Consider the following 25,169-nt stretch of genomic DNA (forward strand, 5'->3'; position numbering starts at 1 on the left):
CCGGTTCTGTTCATAATTTTTATGGACAGGATTTCTAGGCGCAGCCAAGTGGCGGAGGGCTTTCGCTTTGGTGGCCTCAGGATCTCATCTCTGATCTTTGCGGATGATGTGGTTCTGTTTGCTTCATCGGGTGAGGGCCTCCAGCTCGCACTGGAGCGGTTCGCAGCCGAGTGTGAAGCAGCGGAAATGAGGATCAGCACCTCCAAATCTGAGGCCATGGTTCTCAGCCGGAAAAGGGTGGAGTGCCCACTCCGGGTCGGGGATGAGGTCCTGCCCCAAGTGGAGGAGTTCAAGTATCTCGGGGTCTTGTTCGCGAGTGATGGGAGAAGGGAGCTGGAGATCGACAGACGGATTGGGGCTGCGGCTGCAGTAATGCAGACGCTGCACCGGTCCGTCGTGGTGAAGAGGGAGCTGAGTGTAAAAGCGAAGCTCTCAATTTACCGGTCGATCTACGTCCCTACCCTCACCTATGGCCACGAGCTGTGGGTAGTGACCGAAAGGACGAGATCGCGGATACAAGCGGCGGAAATGAGCTTCCTCCGAAGGGTGGCTGGCATCTCCCTTAGAGATAGGGTGAGAAGTTCGGCCATCCGGGAAGGGCTCAGAGTAGAGCCGCTGCTTCTCCACATCGAAAGGAGCCAGCTGAGGTGGTTTGGGCATCTGGTAAGGATGCCCCCTGGGCGCCTCCTGGGTGAGGTGTTCCAGGCATGTCCCACCGGGAGGAGGCCCCGGGGCAGACCCAGGACACGCTGGAGAGATTATATCTCTCGGCTGGCCTGGGAACGCCTTGGTGTTCCCCCGGATGAGCTGGAGGAGGTGGCTGGGGAGAGGGAGGTCTGGGCCTCTTTGCTTAGGCTGCTGCCCCCGCGACCCGGCCCCGGATAAAGCGGATGAAGATGGATGGATGGATGGATGGGAAGAAAGAGCATTTTGTGTGTGTGCATGTCATTTACTGAAGTCGCATATGCCCGGGGCCTCTAACCAAATATTGATAGAAAGACTAATATTACTTGTGGTTCCTGGGATATTTAAAAGTAAAACGGCAGGCAGAGCCTTCATCTTCCAGGCCCCTCTTCCGTGGAACCAACTCCCAGTTTGGATTCAAGAGACAGACTCTATCTCTATTTTTGAGATTAGGCTTAAAACATTTCTAAAGCTTATAGTTAGCTGGACCCTCCCTTAATTACACTGCAATAGGCTAGGAAGCTTGGCTGCTCCCTTCATTGGCTTCCTGTTAAATCCAGAATTGAATTCAAAATCCTGCTCCTCACATACAAGGTCTTAAATAATCAGGCCCCATCTTATCTTAATGACCTTGTAGTACCATATCACCCTATTAGAGCACTTCGCTCTCGCTCTGCAGGCCTACTTGTTGTTCCTAGAGTATTTAAAAGTAGAATGGGAGGGAGAGCCTTCAGTTTTCAGGCCCCTCTTCTGTGGAACCAGCTTCCAGTTTGGATTCGGGAGACAGACACTATCTCTACTTTTAAGATTAGGCTTCAAACTTTCCTTTTTGCTAAAGCATATAGTTAGGGCTGGACCAGGTGACCCTGAATCCTCCCTTAGTTATGCTGCAATAGACGTAGGCTGCCGGGGGATTCCCATGATGCATTGAGTTTTTCCTTTCCAGTCACCTTTCTCACTCACTATGTGTTAATAGACTTCTCTGCATTGAATCATATCTGTTATTAACCTCTGTCTCTCTTCCACAGCATGTCTTTATCCTGTCTTTCTTCTCTCACCCCAACCGGTCGCAGCAGATGGCCCCGCCCCTCCCTGAGCCTGGTTCTGCCGGAGGTTTCTTCCTGTTAAAAGGGAGTTTTTCCTTCCCACTGTCGCCAAAGTGCTTGCTCGTAGGGGGTCATATGATTGTTGGGTTTTTCTCTGTATCTATGAAGCGCCTTGAGGCGACTTTTGTTGTGATTTGGCGCTATATAAATAAAATTGAATTGAATTGAATTGAATTGAATTGCTTGAGGTGTCTGTTGTTGTGATTTGGCCCAAATAAAACTAAACTGAATTCTAAATTCAAAACATCATCCAGTGCCTAATGAGCTGACTTAAACAGCTATTCTCTGTATTGCAGGCTGCGGGGCAGGCACTGTATCCAATAACCAAACAGTTAGAGTTTGGTTTAGATGACTGGGAAAACATCTACGCCAAACAAAGTCAAATGCAGCAAGCTTGTAAAACAGAGACGTTATTAGAGGGTGCAAAGAGAAGTAACCAGCATTTAGACAGAAAATGTCTCACATGATGTCAGCAGGTACTTTTGACCGATTCAGTCTTTTATTGTGTATTATTTACAGGGATAGCATATGATTTATGACTCATGATTAGCATAATCATGAGTCTTAGGCAGCACGGTGACACGGTGGTTAGCACTGTTGCCGCACAGCAAGAAGGTCCTGAGTTCAATTCCACCATCAGGCCGGGGTCTTTCTGTGTGGAGTTTGCATGTTCTCCCCGTGTTTGCGTGGGTTCCCTCCGGGTACTCCGGCTTCCTCCCACCGTCCAAAGACATGCAGCTTGTGGGGATAGGTTAATTGGATAATCCAAATTGTCACTAGGTGTGAATGTGCGAGTGAATGTGAGTGCGAATGGTTGTCTGTCCCTGTGTGATGGCCCTGCGACAGACTGGCGACCTGTCCAGGGTGTACCCTGCCTCTCGCCCTATGACAGCTGGGATAGGCTCCAGCGCCCCCCGCGACCCTGAAAATGATAAGAAGAAGCGAATGGATGGATGGATGGATGGATTAGCATAATACCGGGTTTTAGCATCATCGATCAGCTGATAAAGCACTAGGTTACTTTTCACATACAGCACTCCTTTCCCATCAGCACTGCTTTGGTGGAGAAGACGTGTGACCAATGTGTAAAATTTTGATTTTATTTACAGCAGAACACAGGAAACATGTTGAATGTTTAAACTGAGAAAATCTGTTTATCCAGCACATCCCACAGATAACTAACTCTCATTGCTGTGCTCCTCAAACCATTCCTGAAGCATTGTGTATTCTGACACCTTTCTATCAGAACCAGCATTATCTTTTTCACCAGCAGCTCGTCTGTTGGATCGGACCACACGGTGCCACTCAAGCCTTGGCCACTCATCACCCTGTCCCTGGTTTACCACTGTTCTTTCCTTGGACCACTTTTCATAGATACTGACCACCGCAGACTGGGAACACCGAACCAGAGGTACAGATTTAGAGATGATTTGACCATTCCAATTTGACCATAATTTAACAAACTCACTCAAATCCTCATGCTTGCCCATTTTTCCCGCTTCTAACACGTTGAGGATAAAATCTTCAGTTGCTCCCCAGTGTGAGATAGTATGACTCAGTTTGAACACTGTTTCTGTGTTCGGTTGTGAATAAACATGATTTTATGAGAATCATAAATATCTTTACATTGTTTTATTTACATAATACACAGAGTGATGAAGCTATTCTGGCAGATCTTGCAGTGTTAGTGATTCATGAGTCAATCAATCGTCAATAAACTCAATAAACTCAAAACAACACTGGTCAGCACAGTCACATCACAGCATGGTTGTGCATGTCATCTACCAGAGCCCTTTGCGTTCTGCATCATCTGATTCTAGGACTACAGTCTTCTGGACAGAGACCTCTGATGCTGTGCCTGAAATCTGCCGGAGCCACTCTTTCAGTTTGGGGGTTACAGCTCCTAATTTTCCTATTAACACTGGGATCATATTAGACTAAGGAAACACATTGAATTTAAAAAAAAAAGAACTTGATAAAAAGATGAACAATGAAAAAAACAGAAGGTCTGTTTAGACAGAAAAGTTTTTAACTGCAGCTAAACAGAGGAGGTTCTGTTCCCGAACACTGGAGCCACACACTGCAGGCCTCGGTCCTCTCAGTTTTCTGAGTAAAGACAGCGAGCAGCAGTGTATTTAACAGGAAGCTGAAATATTTAGTCTGGAGCTCTGTATGCAAGTATGAGAATTTCAAAACAAATTCTAAAATAAACTGGGAGCCATCATAAAAACAATAAAATCAGCGCAATGTGAACTTGCTTGCTATAGTACGTTTGGTTTCTGGTTGCAACATTTTTTCTAGCTTGTAAGGATGAAAGCGACAGTTTATCTAAGTTGGTAAACGGAGGATTACAATAATCTTGACACAACGACATGAAGGACCAGTTTTCCGCAGTTTAGAGGGGCAGACTGTAGCTTGCAATCTAGAAATGTTCCTTAAATGAAAGAAACAGCAACACAAGGTAGATTTCATATGTGATTAATGCCCAGAGAGGAAGCATACATGACACCAAGACGATAGTTACACCATCGTGTAACTATCCATCTGCAAATGCTTTGCTTTTTTATATAAATAGCATTGCGTGTGTAAACTTCAGAACAAGTGAAAATTTAAAAATAAAAGTTCAAATGTTTTTTTGACATATTATTTGGCAATATTATTAAAATTAATATTTTAATAATATTGCATAATATCCTTTGCACCTTTTATCACTTTGATTTGCACCAAAGCAGTTAAAATGTATGATTTTTTTTCCTAACTGCACAGACTGATATCCTGGCTTCGTGTTATACTGTGATGATCCAGTATGCCCTTAAGATAAACAATGGATTAACCTTAGGACTAGGGATGGGTATCGTTTAGGTTTTATCCGATACCAGTACCAAACCGGTACTTTTGAAACGGCGCCAGTGCTTAAACGGTATTCAAACCAGTGCTCGAACCGGTGCTTAAAGAATGGAGAACACAAAATTGGTGTTCCAAAAACCTCTCATGTTCAGCTGTTTTTTTGTAAAAAGATAACAATGTTAGCCTGTTCTGCAGCTATAGGGGATTTATGGCATCACTCTTAGCTGGAAGCAGTGCTTAAACAATGGAAGAAAAAAACTTTGTCCAAAAACCTCTCATGTTTAGCTGTTTTCCACTTTTTCTTTGGTCATTTTAGCCTTTTTGGCCAGGGTGAAGGGAGTATCTGCCATCAACCAAGAAGACAGCCGCCCAGATAGCAAGACGACATTGAATTGAGGTTGATTTTTCATCCGATCCATCGTTATGGTCAGGGTTGAAATGCCACTGTTGTAACAACATTGAAATACTGTGGTAAACCGACGATCTTACTATAGGGACGTTGAAATGATGTTGATTTACCGTTGGGTTTTTTTTCATTGATATTTGATCTATTTGTAGTCGACCAGGTGACAACAACAACGTCGAGAAAACGTCTATTTATAGTTGACCATCATTCCGCGCAGGTCACCATCAAAAAGCCATCGATTTGTAGTTGAGCGTTAAATTGCATTGCAACTGAGCGGGTATAAAGTATGGAGGACCACAAGAGCCAGGCGCATCAAAATAAAAAATTCTGAAAAAAAATTTTTTTCGAATTGCACTTTAATAAACTTAATTTCAAAAATCTTTTTCAAATTGCACTTCAATAAACTGCATTTCAAAAACCTTTTTCCAATTGCACTTTAATAAACTGCATTTCAAAAACCTTTTTCCAATTGCACTTTAATAAACTGCATTTCGAAAACCTTTTTCCTATTAGAACCAGCACTGAGGCCTGTTACATTTATACAGTGTTAGAGCAACGGCTGCAACCTACAGTCTTTAAACTAGCGATTAAAATGCTGACAGTAAACTCGTCAGTCCAGATGTTACCACATTACTTTGTGATACTTAAGAGTTAAAACAACTGAGACAGGCTGATTAAAATAACAGCTGTCAGTTCTCACATTTAATATATCAAGACTGGAGATCACACTACTGATTTCAGTTCATTTAATATGTGAGTGCACAGATTCATTCTCAACTGGACATAAATGATGATCAAAGGTTGTATATATGATGAATTCATCAAATCCCAGCCTCTAAAACAGTGCGCTGACTCTTAGCTTTGAATGTCCAGTATATTCTAATCAGTGCAATTTCAGCATTCACTGAACCTACAGTATCTACACCGGTGTGGCAAATGTGTGGTAAAGATACAGATAATGAAATTTAATTATACAATATACATCATGAAAAACAAAAGCTGAAATTGATTCAGTTTAGTACTTTTCTCTGTATGCTTTGTGATTATAAAGGCCTTAAATTCTGTGATATATACTGTAAATGATTTTCACAGAGGTCAGAAGTAGTTAAATCACTGCTGATAGTCTGGTTGTTTATATTTTCACGTTTTTGTGTCTGTAGGGCTGTTTGATGATGGTTTGGACTCCTCTGGGAGATGAGGACACACCCACGTCTGTTCCATACTGCAGCCATTGATGGTGTTACGGCTCTGAGTCAGCTTTGGGGCATCAGACGCACACACTGGAAAACCAGCAATGTAACAGGCCTCAGTGCTGGTTCTACTAGTCTCAGCTGCTTCCAGCTTTATTTGTGAAGAGCACAGCAGCTTACAAAACACGTAGCTAGCTCGTACAGCTGCGACGTAAAACTTTCATAAGCTAAGATGACCTTAAAATAACGGGGCTACATGCGGTGATGCTAGCGTTAGCCATGTTAGCACGTTACCTTCACAGGTGGTCAGACTGCATAAACAGGCACTCAGTCAGAGGCTGTGCTCTCCGTTTCGCTGCAGGGTCCCTTCATTCTTCACATATCCGTGTCGAGCCGAGTGTAAATCCCGAGGCTGAACGGCCTTTGTACAAGCACACACGCTTCTTAGCAGGGCGAAGCTATGAGCTAGAAAAATCCAGGCTGGCAGACAGCCTGTGTCTGACCAACCAATCAGAGATCTCCTTACATCCCACGGTGTGGCTAATATGAATAACAGCAGGATTTTTAAAATGAAGTTGTTAATCCAACTGCTAATCCAACTGCTAATCCACATGTTAATCCCTGAGCGAACAGGAAAGGGAAATGGATTTTGAAATGCAGTTTATTAAAGTGCAATTCGAAATTGTTTTTTGAAATGAAGACTTAAAAAGCATTTTAAAAATCAGTTTATTAAATTGGAATTCAAAAATGAATTTACAAATGCACATTTTATTCTACAATTCATTATTTAAGCACAGAATTTTTTATTTCGATGCGCGTGGCTCTTGTGGTCCTCCATAATAAAGTACCGGAGAAAGTAGATTTATTGTTTTTTTTGTTATCAATGACTTTGGTCTAGTTCACCAGCTTTAAAAAAAATCGTGTCGCCGTGCAATTTATGTATAGTTGACCGGGAAATTAAAGCAGCGATCACTTGGACTATTCCGCAGCACCCCTCTCACAGTGGTACATCCCTCCAGGTAACTATTGTCTTGTACAGTAGAGCGGGACATTATATTTACTGTCAGCAGAATTGACCGGAGAAGGCATGAGTTCATGCACTGCACTGGCCAGCACCATGATTAGTATAAGGTAAGAATGAATGAATTTTCTTCTATTCGTTATTTCCACTGTTGCATTTGAATAACAGTAAAAAACTTTAATGTTTCGGACAAAATAGGAGCCCGAAATTGTGTCTACTTTCATCTTACAATCTGGCAACAAATAAATTGCACTGCGAACAAAGTCTATCAACAAAGAAAACATTTTCGTTTAATACTTTTCCGTTATATTCCCTTACAAAGCTAGCCTAACGCTTCGAGGGTTCCTTTGTTCTTGCCGTCGCCTCGGCGCTTGACCCAGACTTTCGCTCTGTAGTTGCTTTTTAGCATAGTATTACAAAAAATTGTAAATCTGTGATAGATGATTGATCAACTTAAAGGTAACTGTATAAATGTGTTCAATGACTTTGTTACTTTTAATGATTGGAGAGCACCCGCTTCAATTCGCACTCAATTCAAACTTTACGTTGCACGCTCAGTGGAACGTAAATGAGTTGGGGTGGCTGTAGCTCAGGTGGCAGAGCGGATCAGCCACTGACCAGAAAGTCGGTGGTTCAATCCCAGGCTGCTCCAGTCTGCATGCCAAATATCCTTGGGCAAGATACTCTCCGATGCATCCATCGGAGTGTGAATGTGTATGAATGTTAGATGCTTAGAAGTGATTGGGTGAATGAATTAGCTGTATAAAGCGCTTTGAGTGCTCGGACAGAGTAGAAAAGCGCTATATAAGAACCAGTCCATTTACCATTCACCTACCTTGCGTTTGCACCTTTTGTCCACACATAAACTGCGTTTTCGTTAACTGAAAACTGAGATTTTTAAAGACGCCAGGATGGATATTTTCAAAAACTCAGTTTTAGCATTTACGTGTGGACGAGGAAAATGGAGTTGCCTATATACATTTTAAGCTATTATTTATTATTTAGTTCAGTCAATAGATCAAGTTTTGTAGTGACTATGAAATATATTCTAATTATCTGTTTCCTGTTTATCCTAGACAGGGCAAAAAAAAGACTCCAAATCAAAAAAAAGATAAAAATGAAAGACTGGTGCATTGTGCAGTTCAGCACTGGTGGTACACTTTTAGCAGTTAGAACAACTTATACTTGAATGCAGAATGTTACACCATCACTTATGGATATATTAGTTTTTCACCTCTCACTGCTTAAGCCATTAATCTTTCTAGAATTGTTCTTTGAAACATATGCGACCTCACAAAAGATATTAACTATGCTGTCAGACCTGACCAGAGCAGTTAATGAACTCCGTGAGGAGGTCAGGCCATCCGCCATCCCTGCTGCAATGAATCGGTAGATGCTGGGGTACTGCCTCTGGATTTGCCCTTGCACAGCACTGAGGAGCTAAACAATGCAGAGGCAGCTCTTCAATCACAAGAGGCAAATAAGGCAATGGTAAGTATATAAAGGTTATGTACACTTTGTAACTATAAAGTGTAATAGCTGTCAGATGTGATTTAAATACATAACGACGGCATGTTGATTAAACACAAAAGCACTTGCATACACATTTAAGACATGAGACACGCTAATTCCATCTCTTAAAATGTGTCTATAGGTGAGACGCTTTGCCTTGATTGGAGGGACCACACTGGAGGTGCGAGTCTGCCGTGTAATGGCTTATGCCATTACAAACGAGCTGGCCTCGGTACTCAACTGGGCAGGGGAAAAAACCAAGGACCAGACAAAGCAAAAAAGGGCATTTAAAGAGACAGTGTTGTGCAGATGCATATTTGGTAAGTTTTCCCTTTTGTTGTAGTTTTATGAGCCTAAAGTGAACAATAAAGGGATCAATTGATCTGCTGGGTGTGTTTCACATTTCCTATGTCCGGTTTTTGCTATATTACTTGATCTTTCTTAATAACAAGACTTTCATGTCCGGTTAATCTGGAGATGGAGTCTTTGGTCTTCAGCCCCATGTTTATTTTGTTTTAAAATGCGGCAGTTTGCAGATTTACGCCTGGTGACTTTCATGTTTATCAGCCTAAGAGTTTACATACTTTCTCCCCACTGAAGACAGTTAACAAGAGCTTATTCATGTGCTCTAAATAACTTTTTTTGTTTATGTGTGTGTGTGTTTATTTTTGTCCTAGATGGCCTGACGCAGCAGGTAGGGGCGAACTCCGAGTTTGTCTTTGCACAAGCAGTCCAGACATGGCTCCGATACTCCCCAGATCGTATGGGTGGCGCAGGACGCACATCATCCATCCCCGTCCCAGAGTAAAAATTACAAACTTATGTGAAACATAGAAATGTAAATGGGAAACTGTCTTTTAATGAGCAAACAAAACATGTCTATTGACCTTTTTTTGTTTAGTTTTTTTTTCTCTGTTACATCACATACAATGCTTTCTTATTTTAGGATATTGATATTGACATGATACATTGTGAGACATTTTTTTAATAAAGGGTGTCTAATTTGAGGAATAAGTACAATTATGTGTTCAGGTCAGGGGTGTCAAACTCAATTGCACAGGGGGGCAAAACTCAAGGCACACTTTACGTTGCACGTTACACTAAAACAATGGTTTTTTAAACATAAATATGAATAAAAACAGACAGGAACATTATGCCAGATTAAATAAACTTTAAAAAATAAACTTTAAATATTTTGCTCTTCATAAAAATAAATCCTGTCAAAATTATGCAAGTTAGAAATATGAACATGCTGCCAAAAACCCCAGAAGAAATAAATGAAAGCACACACAAGGTTGGAGCCGCATGTAGACGGAGCTGAGGCGTTGCTTCAGGAATGGAACTAATAAACTGTGCGGGCCATTCAGTGCCGTACTTTCCCTCAAGTGTATCATTACACTGCAGCTCCATCTGAATCTGCACAGGTGCAGTTCAGTTCAGCAAAGTCCGCTGACTTGGTTCAACATTACTTGGCAACAGGGAAAGTGAGGCAGGTTGTACTGGTGCATTTGTGACAGCTTCACTTGAAATGCTTTCACTGCATCATACATGCCATGTCCATGAACTGACAGGTTTCCTTGCTGAGCTCAAAAACTCTATTGAGAATTTTTATCCCAACTCAGCCAACGGTCCTCTGCATGATAAGGAATGTCGGCAAACTCTGAATCTATTTCCCACATAAAAGACTGAAATTGACGGTGATTTAAACTTTTAGCTCAGATAAAATTTACGGTCTGCGTTACAGTGATCATTATATGCTCCATTTTTAGGACTTTACCACACAGCGTTTCCTGGTGTATGATGCAGTGATATGCTGTTAACTCACCGGTACAGTTCTCCTCCTGCATCTTTACTCACATCCTGCGGACTAGTCCACTTTTTTCACAGCACAACACCAGCGCTCCATCTGTTGTAAGTCCAACAAGTTTGTCCCAGGGCAGTTTCATGTCGGTTACACTTTGACATACGTTTTAAAAAATGTCTTTTCCTGTCGTTGTCCTGTGCATCGATTTAATGTTCAACCCTCTCCACAGACGAAGATGGCCAGCTGTGCAATGTCCATCATGTCTGTACTTTCATCCACAGCAAGAGAGTATGCAATAAAGTTTTGTCTGACACAAGACGTCGCACACCTTCATCATGCAGCTCTTCAGAGTGGTACCGGGCTGATTTGGCTCCTCTGCTATAATAAAACTTGCTTTCACTTTGTGATTTTGCTCTGGTGAAAAAAGTCTGCTGAAATGTCAGATTCTTCTTTAGCTCTTCTACTTTCCCTAGTTTCTGCTCTGCATTTAGGTTTTTCAGCTTATCCTGACGTTTTGTCTTGTAGTGCCGTCTTATATTAAATTCCTTAATTGCAGCCACATTAGCTCCACTAATAAGACACACGGGTTTACCAGCAATGTCTGTAAACATATATTCAGTCACCCACTGGGGCTGAAACGCTCTGCTTTCAGAATCAAGTTTTCTCTCCACCATTGTGAGCGGCTAGCTTCAATAACAGAAGTTTGACTAGATTAATGCGGGAATGTTCCCAGGTAGCCTAGCGGTCAGCAAGGAGGCTGCAGCGCTGCATTATTGGATCTGTAGTTAGTATATTATTAGCACCTCATATGCATAACAATAATAGTACATCTATATAAAAGGATCTCGCCGGCCGGATATAAATGTACGCCGGGCCGGATGTGGCCCGCGGGCCTTGACTTAGGTAGGTAGTGTCCTTATGAGCATCCTTCCCCTGAATTCGGACACAGCCATGGTAGATGTGTTTTATCATGATTCATATAATAGTGATGACAGATTTTTAGACTAATAGTTAGGCTAACACACTTACCGCTCATCTTTTCTTTCCTCACAAAGCCGATAGATCCTGCACTTCTTTTAAGTGTCTTCCAGCGCAATTCTTAGCATATTTTGATTCCTACAACTGGTCCGTCCGGTTATTGTCTCCCCAGAGACATTGCTGGTGTTTTCCTATGTTGCAGTCCGTTTGGCCTCTCACAGCCACCGTAGTTTTAAGTAACTATCTGATCATTTTTAAAATTAAGCAGGACTAGTTCATGTTCACACCGCATTACAATGGTAAAACAATTATTCATTTTCATAGCACTTTTTGAGATTGTTAGAGACATATCCCTGAATTTGTTTTATTTTATGAAGCAAAATTTTGAAAGGGTTAGATTATGTTTTCAGTATGAACTCACTAAAAACAATTCTGAGGAGATTTATATTTGTCATGGTCCCTGTGCCTCACCAGCTGATCCTGTATTAGGCAACATGTTCTCTCTCTCTCTCTCTCTCTCTCTCTCTCTCTTGCCGGGGCGGTGCTCATTATGGGCTCCCGCCCCTGGCCCACGCACCTGCTGCCTATCGGGATGATCGCAAGGCCGATTTAAGACGGCAGTCAGTCTCTCAACCATTAGTGAGTTAAACTCCGTAAAGTTGTTTCCGTCTGTTCGTCATTAACCCCCGTTCTGTGTGCAGATCTACCCCGGACCTTTCCCTGCCTGCCTGTTTCCGTGTGGACGAGTGAGTGGATTTGTGTTTCCCCAGTGTGGGGAGTGAAGAGAGAGAGCCTTTGGAGTGTGTCTGATTCCCGTCTTTCCCCTCACATACCCCGGAACCCTGGACCCCCCCTCCCCTCCCTCCAGCACGTTGTAAATAGTATCACCAGGTGTCGTTGTGTAAATAAACTGATTGTTAACTCTGCAAAGATTCCCGGTCTGCGCCTGAGTCCATTAACTAAAACGTGACAATATTCAGACATCTGCAAAGTTAGTCTCAAAACAGCATGTTTATCCATGTTCAATATTTGTTCATGTAATAACAATCTTTCAGTTTACATTTCTCGAGGAGCAGAAATTCTACAAAATTCTATAATTACTGGGGAGCAAGAAAAACTCAAATGATCGACTCTCAAATTAATGATAGTTATATTAAGTTACATTTTCTTACTCTTTTCTCAGTTATTATCTGATCATTAATTGATAGTGTTTTTTAAGCAAGACTAATGTATGGCGAGCCAGGTCTTAGCTGTCACAACAGGGTAAATGTGTGCCCTTTCAAAGCCGTTGAAGTCAGTGGATGTACTGAGAGAATAAGCCCCCATGTTATCAATAAGAAGCCAGTCCCCCACGTGCAACTCAGGAATCCAGCAGCTTTCGGTGACTTTGTCAATGCTGTCGCAGGTTGGACCCCAGATAACAGAGTAGTATCTCGGTTCACTGTTGTCAACAGCCTGTAAAAAGGAAAGCAAATGAAATATAAAATCCTAATCGCACTCTCACAATCTAACCATGTGAATTCCATACAATACCAGGTTTAGTTGTAATGAGCTATAAGTAAAAAGTCTATGTTTATCTTTTTTTCCAAGCAATGAGATTTAAATTTAACAATTCAAGATGTAGTAAGACCTTAGTCCCATTGAGTAACAAACAAAAAAATGCGTGATATTTGACTGATTCACAAGTTGTTGTTCGGTATAACCAAGTGAATTCATTTGCAGAGCTGATGATGCACCAAAAAAATCCCTGTGATTGTGTTGGATGTTGCAGTCTGTCGAGGATTACAATGATGATGCAAACTTGTCTGCAAAAACACACTCAACAGTGAGTAGTAGTGAAATGTTGTAAAGATGTAAATACAAACAGTTTGCCTTTCACAACTTGTTGGTTACAGTGATACAGTACAATACTTACTTTGAATGCAAACAGTCTTCCATTTTTAGTTTGCATCACATTGTTCACAGTTTAACATCAACTGTATGGTTTGCAGAAAAATTTGTGTCTTCTGTATAAACGATGGGCCACTATGGCAACTGCTACTGACCTGTCCCTGGGACAGCAACCTCCCACAACCACTTCCCAACCCATCAGGGAATACTTTTTCCATTGCAGTTGGTGGCTAAAAGTGGGACACTAAGCATCTCTAGGCCTAGGCATGACTAGAGCTTAAGTAATCAATTTCCCAGCAAACTCCAGTAGCTATTTGAAACCTGTTGAGGTACACTCAATCTTTTCTAGTGATCGTGGTTGCCAGGCAGCCACCAACCAGTTTTTAAGGCCTTTGTGACTTAAGATTAAAAAGGAAGCTTATGGAGGTCTCATTCTGAGTTCTATTAGTAAGTTGTGCTGTTCATCAATATTGATCAACAGCACATCTTAAATGTCAGTAACATAAACATATATTAATTGCCTAACTGTAACCATGACTTCAATGTACATGGTATGCTATAACCACAATCTTACCAACTTTACCACAAGAAACTGGATATAAACACACACTCAAAAGTATGGTGATTTTATATTATTTACCCTAAGAGGCCATGGTTCAACCTTGGCGTGGGCAGGATCATTGATAAGGCAGTTTAATGATCCGTATACTCCATCATTGATGTAGTATATCATCATCTTCTCAGAGCTGTAGTCCTTCCGATCTGATAAGCATTTACCTTTATATTTGAAATTAAATTCAATTTAAATACAAAGGCACATCATTATGGAGTATTTAATTTGCTTTAAACTGCATATCTGTACATTTACCACTGCGTTCATCTGTGTCTTCAACTCTTTTGGCAATGACATTTACTGCCAGTGTAAAGGCTGAGTCGACATAGAATCGGCCTGGTTCTGCGATGATCTCCAACCCATTGGCAGGTGGGAATAATTCATCCAGTGCTTTATTAATGACTTCTGAAAACTAAGAATGCAAAACACATTAGGTTAATGGATATTGCTGAGCTATTAATACTTCTGACATTTTCTTGACACTTTAAGATGTTCTGTAGCGATCAGTACCTCTGACCTCAAAGGCAGTACCTCTGCCTTTGAGGTCTCTACCTGTGCTTCTATGAAGTACAAGAGATTGGTGATTCTAAATTGTGGTAGATAAACATTCAGAATGAAAAATACTAAGGATCGTCACAATACGGCTGTGTGCAGGCAAGAGTAGTAGTGATGGGTCGTTCGCGAACGAAATGGCTCTTAGAGCCGGCTCTTTGACGTGAACGACGCGAGCCAGCTCCTTATCGCGAGCCGTCACGTGTTTTTTTTTTTTTTTTTTTCCCCCCCTTTCTCTCACCCTCTCTCTCGCACTTTTTTTCCGCTTCACTCTGCACGCGAGCCTTGTGCTTTATGCTGGGCAGAGGGGGGAGGGGCGGTAGTTACACTCAGTAGCACAGGAACAGAGCGGGAGCGAGGGAGAGAGAGCCAGGGACAACAACGTCACATTAGAAAGGTATAGTAATCATCCACAACTATTTTCGGTTGCAGATGATAAAGGATTCAGAAAGTTTATTCATGCAGGTCCATATGACAGAGAATATGCATGTTATTTTTGTTTTCATATTTTAATTTATATTTAATTGTGTTGTGGTTTGCAGTGTTTTGTGTTGTTTCACTTTAAATTTGTAAAAGGAAAAAAGCTGAAAATTTAAATAGTTAAAATTTGAAATGTGAATAGTTGATTTTTGTATTATATGATTTATTTATTACATTTTATGTGGAGTGAATAAATAAAAGTATATTTACGGTGGCCCCTACAGACAAAGCACGTACAAACTTCAAATCACGTACAAACTCAAAAACACGTAAAAACTCCGAAGCACGTAAAAACTCAAAACATGTACAAAAGACAACAGAAGTGCTCCAGGATGCTGGGCGCAGTGTTGAGCTTTTGTTACCTAGTGGCTACACAAGCCAGCAAGTACCAACGACCGGATTTGGTGTGTGGTAGTAACAGGTAAATGAACTTTTTTTTTTTAATTATTTGAATATATATGAGTGCCTGTGTAAAAATACACAAACAATACACACATGCTTTCATTTGTGTAATTTAAGTGATCTAGTAGCTCTGCTTTGGAAGTTCAGTTCATGCTAGTAATGTGTTTTGGAGTTTGTACGCGTTTTGTCTCTAGGGGCCACCGCATATATTTATATATATTTTATAAACATATATAAATAAAACCACTTTTTTTACGTTAGTAATTCCTTTTGTGCATAATTTTATATTATTGTTAATAATAAATTAATTAAAGCAACAAAACAACCTGAAGATCCGGTCCGGTTAGTGAGCCGAACCGAAAGAGCCGGATCTCTAAAAAGAGCCGGAAATCCCATCACTAAAGAGTAGGACCCAAACGCAAACTCGCAGAGACAAAAAGTAAACTCAAAAAACACAGCTTTATTGCTGGCGTGGAGTGGGACAGGAAAAACAATACAAAACTAAACTGGGAAAACTAAAGCACAAGGAGCCACAGGGAAAAATCACACAGCTATGAGGGAGGACGCAACACTGACAAAGAGAAACATGGGGCTTAAATACACTGAGGGATAACGAGGGGGAATGAGCCACAGAAGGAGAGCACAGCTGGGAGTAATTAGGCAGGACGAGACAAGGGAAGCAAAACTAGAAACATTAACATAGGACAGACTGTGAAAGTAAAACAGGAAACGCACTGACGGAACTCAAGACATGTAAACTTAACATACTGGGGAGACAGAACATAGGGACCTGAAACATGAAACAGAAAGGCACAGTAGACACAACATGAACATAACAACGCCACAAGGGAAGAGTAAAACAAAATGCAGGATCACAGGACCTCTTTCAAAATAAAATGGGAAACATAATGAAACGCAAACATGACAACATAAGAAACACAGACATGAAGCACATGAAGGACAAGGGAGACTTAACAGGGGTTGGATACACAAGGGGAATCTAATAAACAAATGAACTTAGATAACCTAATGAACCAAATAAACTCAAACTTAAAACGCTGGGTCAAAAGACCCAGGATCATGACAAGGATAGAGTTTGTGTGATATTCTAGACAACAAAAAAAAACAAATGCATATACAAAATATGCCGTCTTTATGCTACTGATGAATTACTTTACCTTGGGAACTCACCTCTCTTCTCAAGACAGTAACACGTATAGGTAGTTCCAATCTATATCACACTACTCTATAAGCTGTAGTAATCAGTAGTTTTACATTAAAATGATTGATTTTAGGCCGAACCAACAAGGTCCGCTTCGCAAACAAGAGAAAAGATGAAGGAAAGCAATAACGTGACCAGCATCTGAACAGAATGATGTCTGTCACCAGGGCAGTCAGGGCTCTAACACATAACTAAATGTACATATGCTTGTTTATTCCAGATATTATCACAATTAAAAGGAACAACTCATTGTAAGTTAAAATTCTGCCAACCAATGTTATGTTTGAATGTCCTAAACACGTTCCCTCTGTCTTGTACAGTGTTTTTATTAATAATACCTCCTCAAATTTCACTTCAATGAAGTCTTCTGTCCCAGAAAAGCCTCCACCAATATCCAAGAGGCGCATCTGGAAGCCCGCTGAATTCTGCAAAGATATAATCTGTTTAAACTTGAGACTTTGCCATGTAGGGTTTAGCTGAGAAGACTTCTGCTTTGTATATATTAATACCATTGTTTCAATAGTTTCCTGATTAGTTTGTGGGCTCAGTCACTCATTTCAGGTCATACTGAATACAACATTAAGTCCATTTTATAAACTTGGGTCATTTTAAGTTACAGAAATGAGGAGTGTGTGCAGTGTCACAGTTACATTCTCGCCTTGCATCATCACATTGGTCTTTACTTTAGCATTAATATGAGCACTTGATCACAATAAGATAAAACTTTCAGTAATATTTCATAATTTAAATCAGATCCTTATATCAATACTGAATGAGTCATTAATAAAGACATTAAAAAATACCTTGAAAGTGGTAAATTTAACAACTGATCATCACAACCAATCCATATTAGTGGCAGTTATTCAAAATTAAATGTACAGTACAGTATTCTTATAAAGGTTTGTTTGTGCAACAATAACTTACTGCTATATCAAAAGCATATCGAGCATCTGTGATAGCCTGCTTGAAGGCCAAACTTCCAGTGCACCCACTGCCTACGTGGAAGCTGACCCCAATCACCTCCAAGTTCAGCCGTCTGGCACATTCCAGCAGTTTACTAACTGAGGACAGTCTGACTCCAAACTTTGCATTGAGTCTTACGAGAGATTTGGAGTCGTCCACTGCAATTCGCATTACTAGCCTACAAAATGCATCCAGACATTAATAGTCAATACTCTCAAAAGACATTGCATAAAATGCTGAAACATATTAGCAGTTGCTTACTTACTTGGCTTGAGGATGGGTAAGAGAGATTTTTAAGAGTTCCTCCTCATTATCAAAAGTCATTAAGTTCACTCTGTGAGTGCGGGCATATCTGATGTGGGACCATGGTTTGGTAGGATGGGCATAAATGATCTTATCAGGGGTAACTCCAAGGGACAGGGCCAGCTCGATCTCACCCTGCGTCAGACAGAGATGTGTTTCACATGAACAAACTCACAAGAACATAAAAAGAATCCCCAAATCATCTTTGAAACACCGGTACCTTGCTGGCACAGTCAAAACCCGTGTCCAGAGCGATGAGCATCTTGATAACTGCTGGTGTGTTGTTGCACTTTACTGCATAGAAAGGTTTGACCCGAGGCAACCTAGTGATCCACCTGTTGTGCTTTTCTAATATATCATCAAGATTTAACACATGGAATGGCTCATCTTTGCCCTGAAAAAAGAAACATTTTATTTCAAAGATGTCGAAAATCTCTGGTGTATTCACCACACTAGGGATGTGGTGTGCCGCTAGTCGACAAGATGAATTATGTCATTGTTAACATTTTAATTGATTCAGTAAATTATTGTGTACGTAATGTTATGCAGCCATCTGCCACCAGATGGCTCATCGTTGTCGAGAAATGCCATAAATCTGTTAATCTAGGCCTGATCTTTTTGTTAATACGATCAGAATGCGATATAAGCGGCAGAAATGGTAGATGACAAGAATGTGATTAATGGTTTCAAATGCCTTTGTTTAATGAGTTTTTGACACAAAACAGATCAAAAGTTTAACATTTTAGACCCTTTTAGACTCGTTAATTAGTCCAATTTTTTACTTTAGTCAAAATTAGAAATTAATCACCAGGAACATCCCTAGCGATAACCCTTGCCTTGCATGTGTTAATTGTTTAGGCACAAACAACCTTGATGTTTGAAGGCTTTCAGTGACTTAAAATGATGCCCCTGAAGTATGGTAACAAAGTATTTGTACATCGTTAATTCTCATATCTTATCATAATCATCATTGCCTCGGTATGAGGAATAATAATCTCTGAAATATAAGGTTTCACAGAGGTCAGGGACATTGCTAAAACTATCAGAATGGGCTAGTTAGTGGTAAAAGAAGTGGAAAAACTTGATGCACAAATATTCTTGCATGATGCCTCTGATACTCACCTGTGAACCAAGCTCTTTCACCCTTGTGTCTATCACATCAGTGATGCTCCTTCCACTGTCCAGGATTTCAATGTCATCATTTTCAGGGGAAAAAACACGCACCATTGATTCATTTATGGTAGCTGCAGGTGTCAAGAGCAAAGGCACGTATAAACAAAAAGTGTTACACAATGTGAGATGTCGGAAAGTATGAGAAAGAGAGAAGGGAAAAGGTGATGCATTTGAGAAATAAGTATAAACGGAGCTGTTCAGGAAGGTTCCGTTTTTTCCTCTAGTTTCCTGCGAATGAGAAAACAGTGACTTTGGAAGACGGAATTTTGTCATTCACAGTCAAAAATTTCAGGGAGAAGTGGATTAACCACTGTGCAAGCACTGTGGACTTGTAATTTGGGGTATTTTCTATACTCATTTTTGCAGTGTTGGAGGACTTTGGAATAAATCATTGCTGCCCGATTCGGTCTTCAGGGAGAGGACTTCGGGAGAGGACTGCACGACTGGCCAACGTGTACTTACTTTTGCCTCTGTCATTCATCTCAGGACCGGTATCAGAAGTCAGTATTAACATACAGTTAAAAACATAGAACTCATGTCATTATCTTTTTTTATTTGATTGCGTCTTTACTGGTCATAACATAGTCATATGTACTGTCTAGTCTTCTGCTGTGTTTAGTCAACCTTGTCTTCATGTTTGTTTATCTCTTGTCTCCGTGTTTGGTGCCCCCTATCTATCTCCCTTGCAGACCAATATTTGGGAATTTTGTCCCTGGGCTGATGTACTTGGAGAAAATTCTCCTGAGTTTCTCCAATAAACCTGCTACATAATGGATGACAGTATTTTCTGTTCTCCGACCTCCTTTCCTACCTTTCGGTGAAACATCTTAAAGAAACTCCAGTCACCTTCTTTCCAAGCTCTTCAGACTACCATGATCTGGATGACAGAGAATCTACACAGACAAACAGCAATGTTCATGTTCACACATCAGATCATAAAGTTTTAGGCTTACCTTCCTTTGTAGTGTCCATGTTCTCCAGTGTGAAGATCTTGCAGAGAACTTCCACAAGTTCAAAGTAAAACAACAGAGAATGGCTTGATCGGCTGGTTTTGTTAGTGGCATTTCCCCACCTTCCCCACTTTGTTACGTAAATTTGACTTTAACAGTTCATTCTGGCAAAGAGGATTTCCATTCCCAAATCTAACTTTTTTAGATATTTACAATTACGAAACTTTCACACAAATAATGTTGAACTTTAACTCATTTTAACTTGGATTCTTTTATTAACTTGTAGGTCCCTTATTGCCTATAAATTGAGGTTTAGGTTAGTGGAGACCCTTACGCTAACCTAAACATAAGCTTTTACTCTCTAAAAAAAAGTAATAATTTGCATTACTAGAGACTTTTTGCCTGTGTAACTGCATGAATACATTTATATGTATGGCCTCATGAACACATCTATTTAATTATTACCCAGAGTAATGGTGGCAGAACACAAGATCAGCAGTAGTAGTACAGCATGGAGAAAAGAATCAATTAGAAATAAGTCACATAATAATTTCTGTTGTGAGAGTTAGATTTTAATTTGTAAGCAAGTTTTGATCAGCTGACTGCCACGATCGGGGAAACACACACTGATTATTCTTAATAAATTGGCGTGCCCATGTAGCGTGCTGGCTAGACCAAAATGCGGCAAAGGCTAGTGATGGGTTGGAAGAGGCATGTACTTACTTTATTAACACCTGGTGCGCTGACCGCGGCTTCGGAACCGGTGTTACGACTGGTCCGCAGGCTGAACCAGGATGGAAGAATGAACAAAGCTGAATGAGTAAAATACTCATGACACCTGAGGCGAGCGGTGGCTGACGGAAGCAAAGGTTTCGGTGCTCCTGACATGAAGGAACCAATGTTTGAGCGCAGAACAGGTGATTCATCTCCCTTTTAAACCCAATGTCTGTGGTCACTTGACCACTACCTGACACCGACCTGTGCTTCTCTAAGATTTAATGATCTTTCTGGATTTAGTTAACAGAATTCAACAAAATATAAGCAGATTTTTCACGAACTACACGGCCGAGTTCCAACTCCTAGACGCCATCAAGCTTATAGCTAATTTGGTTGACTGAACATTAAGAGCATCAGCCCTTTGAATTGAATTTGATGTCTCCACACTTGTAACTTCACACTGACCATGAACCCAAGAGCCTACTGTCCATCAGTTCAGCATTGCTGTGCATTACTGTAAACTTAGCCACTATACCACTTCAGCCTGTAAGCATACTAAACTCCCCAGTTTTCATGCAACCTGTAATTAACACTTAATTATGTTACTTCAAATTTGTTTTTCAGACACTTCATAAAATCACAATCTAGAAACAAATAATTTTGGGGGATATTATGAGTAAGCTGTAAATTGTCCATTGATGAGCAGTGTTTACCTTTGAAAATAATCTCTCATTGGCTTCTCCTATTCTTCTTACATCTTACTCCATCACGGAGTGTCACACTTTAACTTATATTTTCTCTCTGTGAAATGTGACTTTATAGTACCATATTATCCCAACAGAGTTCTTATTGTTATTAAAGAACAACCACTGTGATTACACAAATGGTGATATATATAAATAAACTGAAGTCCAAAATGATGTCTAGTCTAGAAAACATGGACATTACCAGATGCTTTCTCCACCATGAGTAGCTGCTTATGTGTGACGCTTCCTGAGTTAAGTTTTTTTTTTTAATTTATAACTCAAAAGCTTGCTTTATTATGTTAAGATCAGATGGGTGGTTTGGCCGTTGAAAAATGGCTAAAGTTCCTTTAACCTTCAAGGCACCCAATGTTTATTCAACTAAGCTCGGACATCAGGGACAGTATTGTTTCTTTTATTGTTGCAATTATCATTTTTAATTAAAATGACAATACAATCTACAGGCCCCATCTTATCTTAATGACCTTGTAGTACCATATCACCCTATTAGAGCACTTCACTCTCGCTCTGCAGAACTACTTGTTGTTCCTAGAGTATTTAAAAGTAGAATGGGAGGCAGAGCCTTCACTTTCCAGGCCCCTCTTCTGTGGAACCAGCTTCCAGTTTGGATTCAGGAGACACACAATATCTCTACTTTTAAGATTAGGCTTCAAACTTTCCTTTTTGCTAAAGCATATAGTTAGGGCTGGACCAGGTGACCCTGAATCCTCCCTTAGTTATCCTGCAATAGACGTAGGCTGCCAGGGATTCCCATGATGCATTGAGTTTTTCCTTTCCAGTCACCTTTCTCACTCACTATGTGTTAATAGACCTCTCTGCATTGAATCATATCTGCTATTAATCTCTGTCTCTCTTCCACAGCATGTCTTTATCCTGTCTTTTTCTTCTCTCACCCCAACCGGTCGCAGCAGATGGCCCGCCCCTCCCTGAGCCTGGTTTTGCTGGAGGTTTCTTCCTGTTAAAAGGGAGTTTGTGCTACACCACTGTCACTCATCATATCATGTGACGTGATAATTAATAGTCATAATTTCATCAGATTACTACTGTTTTTCCACATTTTGCTTTCACCTTGTCGAGTTACTGCTCAGGTTTGGATCTTCCTGATGCAGTGAGGCAGAAGAAGAGAGTGAGAGACATTCATATATTATAATAAGTAATGAATTTCAGGTATCTTTTCCACTTGGTTAACTTGCACAGACAAGGTTTTTCTATTAACTTGACTTGAACTGAGAAACCAACAAATACGTTTCATCACATTCTGCTGTGTTTGGCAGGTTTCTCTGTGTCACATTCCCGTGGAATTTTTCACCAAAGAAAGAAGTTTTCTTCCCATGTAGAGTGCACCTAGGACGCTAATGCTCTTCTCAGTTTTTACAGAGTCAAACTCAAAGTAATGTTGGTACTTCCAAGCATTGGTCATGTTCTGTCCTGCTCTCCATGTTATCTGTTATCTTTTAATTTAACTTTTTGTCCACTACAGAGGACATAATGAACGCTGGGTCTCAGGAGGATATGAGGATGATTGTGCTGGATGTCCAAATTGGGTGAGACGAGTTTAGGTTTGATTGAGTTGTATGATCCAAGTTCAATTTGATGTGATTCCATTTTATTTATATTGCGGCAATTCACAAGACAGTCATCTTATATTGTAAGGTAAGCCCCTTACAGTAATAGAGAGACAAGTTACTGGAAGTCCCCCAGCAGTCACAACCTAAAACAGGATAACTAAGGGTCAACTCAGGGTCAACTGATCCAGCTCTAACTATAAAATGCATCAAAAAGGAAAGTTTGGAGTCTCATCAGAGGAGAGTCTCTGTCTTCTGAATATAAACGGTGAGCTGGTTCCACAGGAGAGGGTCCTGGTAGCTGAAACTCTGCCTCCCATTCTACTTTTAAAACTCAAAGAACATCCAGAGTGATTCTCAACTTCTAATGAAGGACAGAGTTTTTAAAAAACGGAGTCTTTGTTTGTGACTGGTGGAAATAACCTCTTTGGGCACAGGTAGATACAAGCATACAATGAACATTCAGCTTTACTTTCAACTCTTACTTTAGAACACACATCTTCATCCCCTCTTTCACAATAATATGCTCATGCCAGCTACTAATGTGTTTCAAAGATTTGGACGAGGCAACAGAAATGTTCTTTGCTATCAACAACTGAAGAATGCAGTTAAGAAAAAGTTCCTACGCTTCACAGCCCTTTATAAGCACTTGCACATGTAAAAGTACACAAAGATGTACACTTGGGCCCCTCCTCAAATTCGAGTTGGTCTTTCCCTTTGGGCTCCTTGACTCCCCACTCAAACTAGCATTGCTTCCTGTCCAGGATGTGTACATCTTCATCATTGAAAGAGTGTCCACTGGCCTGTAGGAGTAGATAGACTGCAGAGTCCTAGCCTGACGAGTCCTGGCCTGTGTTGTGCAATCCGCTTAGCCAGAGGTTGATTGGTTTTCATGTATAAATGTATAAATCATTGCAATCCTCCTGGTATATAACAGCGTACACTATATTGTATCAGCATTATGTAACAATTTGATAGCTTTGTGCAATGCAGTGGGGGGTGGGGGGGAGTTAAATCAATTTGATACCAACTGCGTTTACTAGAAAAAGCACAATGAAGTCAAACAAATGAAATACAGGTTTCACAACACACTGCACATAATTCAAATGGTTTTCAGTTAAACTACAAAGTTTTGTTTGGTTTTACTTCAGGGTTTCTACTGTGTCAAAAGCAACCACACCCTCTCCCTGAGGAGCTAGTACGCTTTCTCTGTATTAAAACCAGAGCATAGCTGTGTCAATACTGAATTACTAGAGTCATACCTACTGTAGGCATTTTAACACATGTGCATTATACCAGTACAAAGAAGTAAAACACAAAGAACATTTGAAAAAAAACATCAGTAAGTCCATGTTAATGTTATAAATTGCTTGTTCAGTATGTTGCTGTTTTGTTGTGCCCGTGTACACGAATAGCACCGCGTGCTGCCTTCTGTGGTTATCACAGAGATGTAATCATCTCTGTCCTTCCCCAAGGTTAAACTAATCGAATGTTACCATCTTGAATCAAATGGCAGAAATGGGGGAAAACTCACCTGTAAATAAATTACAAGAATGTCAACTCATGGATCCCAACTACTGTCAATATCTAAAAAAACAAAAAAAAACAAAACAAAAAACGTGTGTTGACACTAGCAGTAAATTAAGTGAATAACTCTGTAATTGGCTTATATTCTTCTGGTTTTCTCTTTCAGAAGTGTCAGGCTTGACACATTGAACAAGTAGTCCAGCAGCCAATCTCAAGTGTCAGACTCAGTACCTTTTCTCTCTTTTTTGTATTTTATTTATTAGCTTACTTTGTTAAGTAGTTGTTCAATAGTGTTGGCTGTATTTCTGCAACACATTGTGTGTTCAGCATATCCACGTTTATGTACAAGCTTGGGAACCTCCAAGCCATACTACATATCAGTTGACTTTTCAAGAGAAAAAGAACAAATACACACCTACAACAAACAAGCATTAAAATGACTTTCTTTACACAAAAAACACTACCAGTTACAGCAAGTTAGGGCCCCATGCTTAGTGTGC

General features: G+C 40.5%; 1 protein-coding gene and 2 long non-coding RNA genes across 3 annotated transcripts in view; 2 read left to right on the forward strand and 1 right to left on the reverse strand.

Moving 5' to 3' along the window:
* LOC148094695 (uncharacterized) overlaps positions 1-25,169 on the forward strand; it is a 171,495-nt gene that overhangs the window by 23,345 nt on the left and 122,981 nt on the right. The window lies entirely within an intron of this gene.
* Positions 7,300-9,042, forward strand: LOC148094697 (uncharacterized). The gene is made up of 3 exons (XR_015718424.1): positions 7,300-7,364; positions 8,574-8,745; positions 8,909-9,042. It is a non-coding gene; the product is annotated as an uncharacterized LOC148094697 (long non-coding RNA).
* LOC148094698 (ornithine decarboxylase-like) lies at positions 12,436-20,404 on the reverse strand. The gene is made up of 9 exons (XM_087837228.1): positions 20,100-20,404; positions 19,096-19,217; positions 18,194-18,367; positions 17,936-18,108; positions 17,632-17,848; positions 17,046-17,132; positions 14,307-14,463; positions 14,079-14,215; positions 12,436-13,003 (listed from the first exon to the last, which is right to left on the reverse strand). The coding sequence occupies exons 1-9, from the start codon at positions 20,116-20,118 to the stop codon at positions 12,773-12,775; spliced, it is 1,317 nt and encodes a 438-aa protein (XP_087693354.1). The 5' UTR covers positions 20,119-20,404; the 3' UTR covers positions 12,436-12,772.

This window comes from Neolamprologus brichardi, unplaced genomic scaffold (assembly GCF_056152115.1).
Source record: "Neolamprologus brichardi isolate AB-2024 unplaced genomic scaffold, ASM5615211v1 NODE_ptg000031l+_length_7269946_cov_1, whole genome shotgun sequence".
In the NCBI taxonomy this organism is placed as follows: domain Eukaryota; kingdom Metazoa; phylum Chordata; class Actinopteri; order Cichliformes; family Cichlidae; genus Neolamprologus; species Neolamprologus brichardi.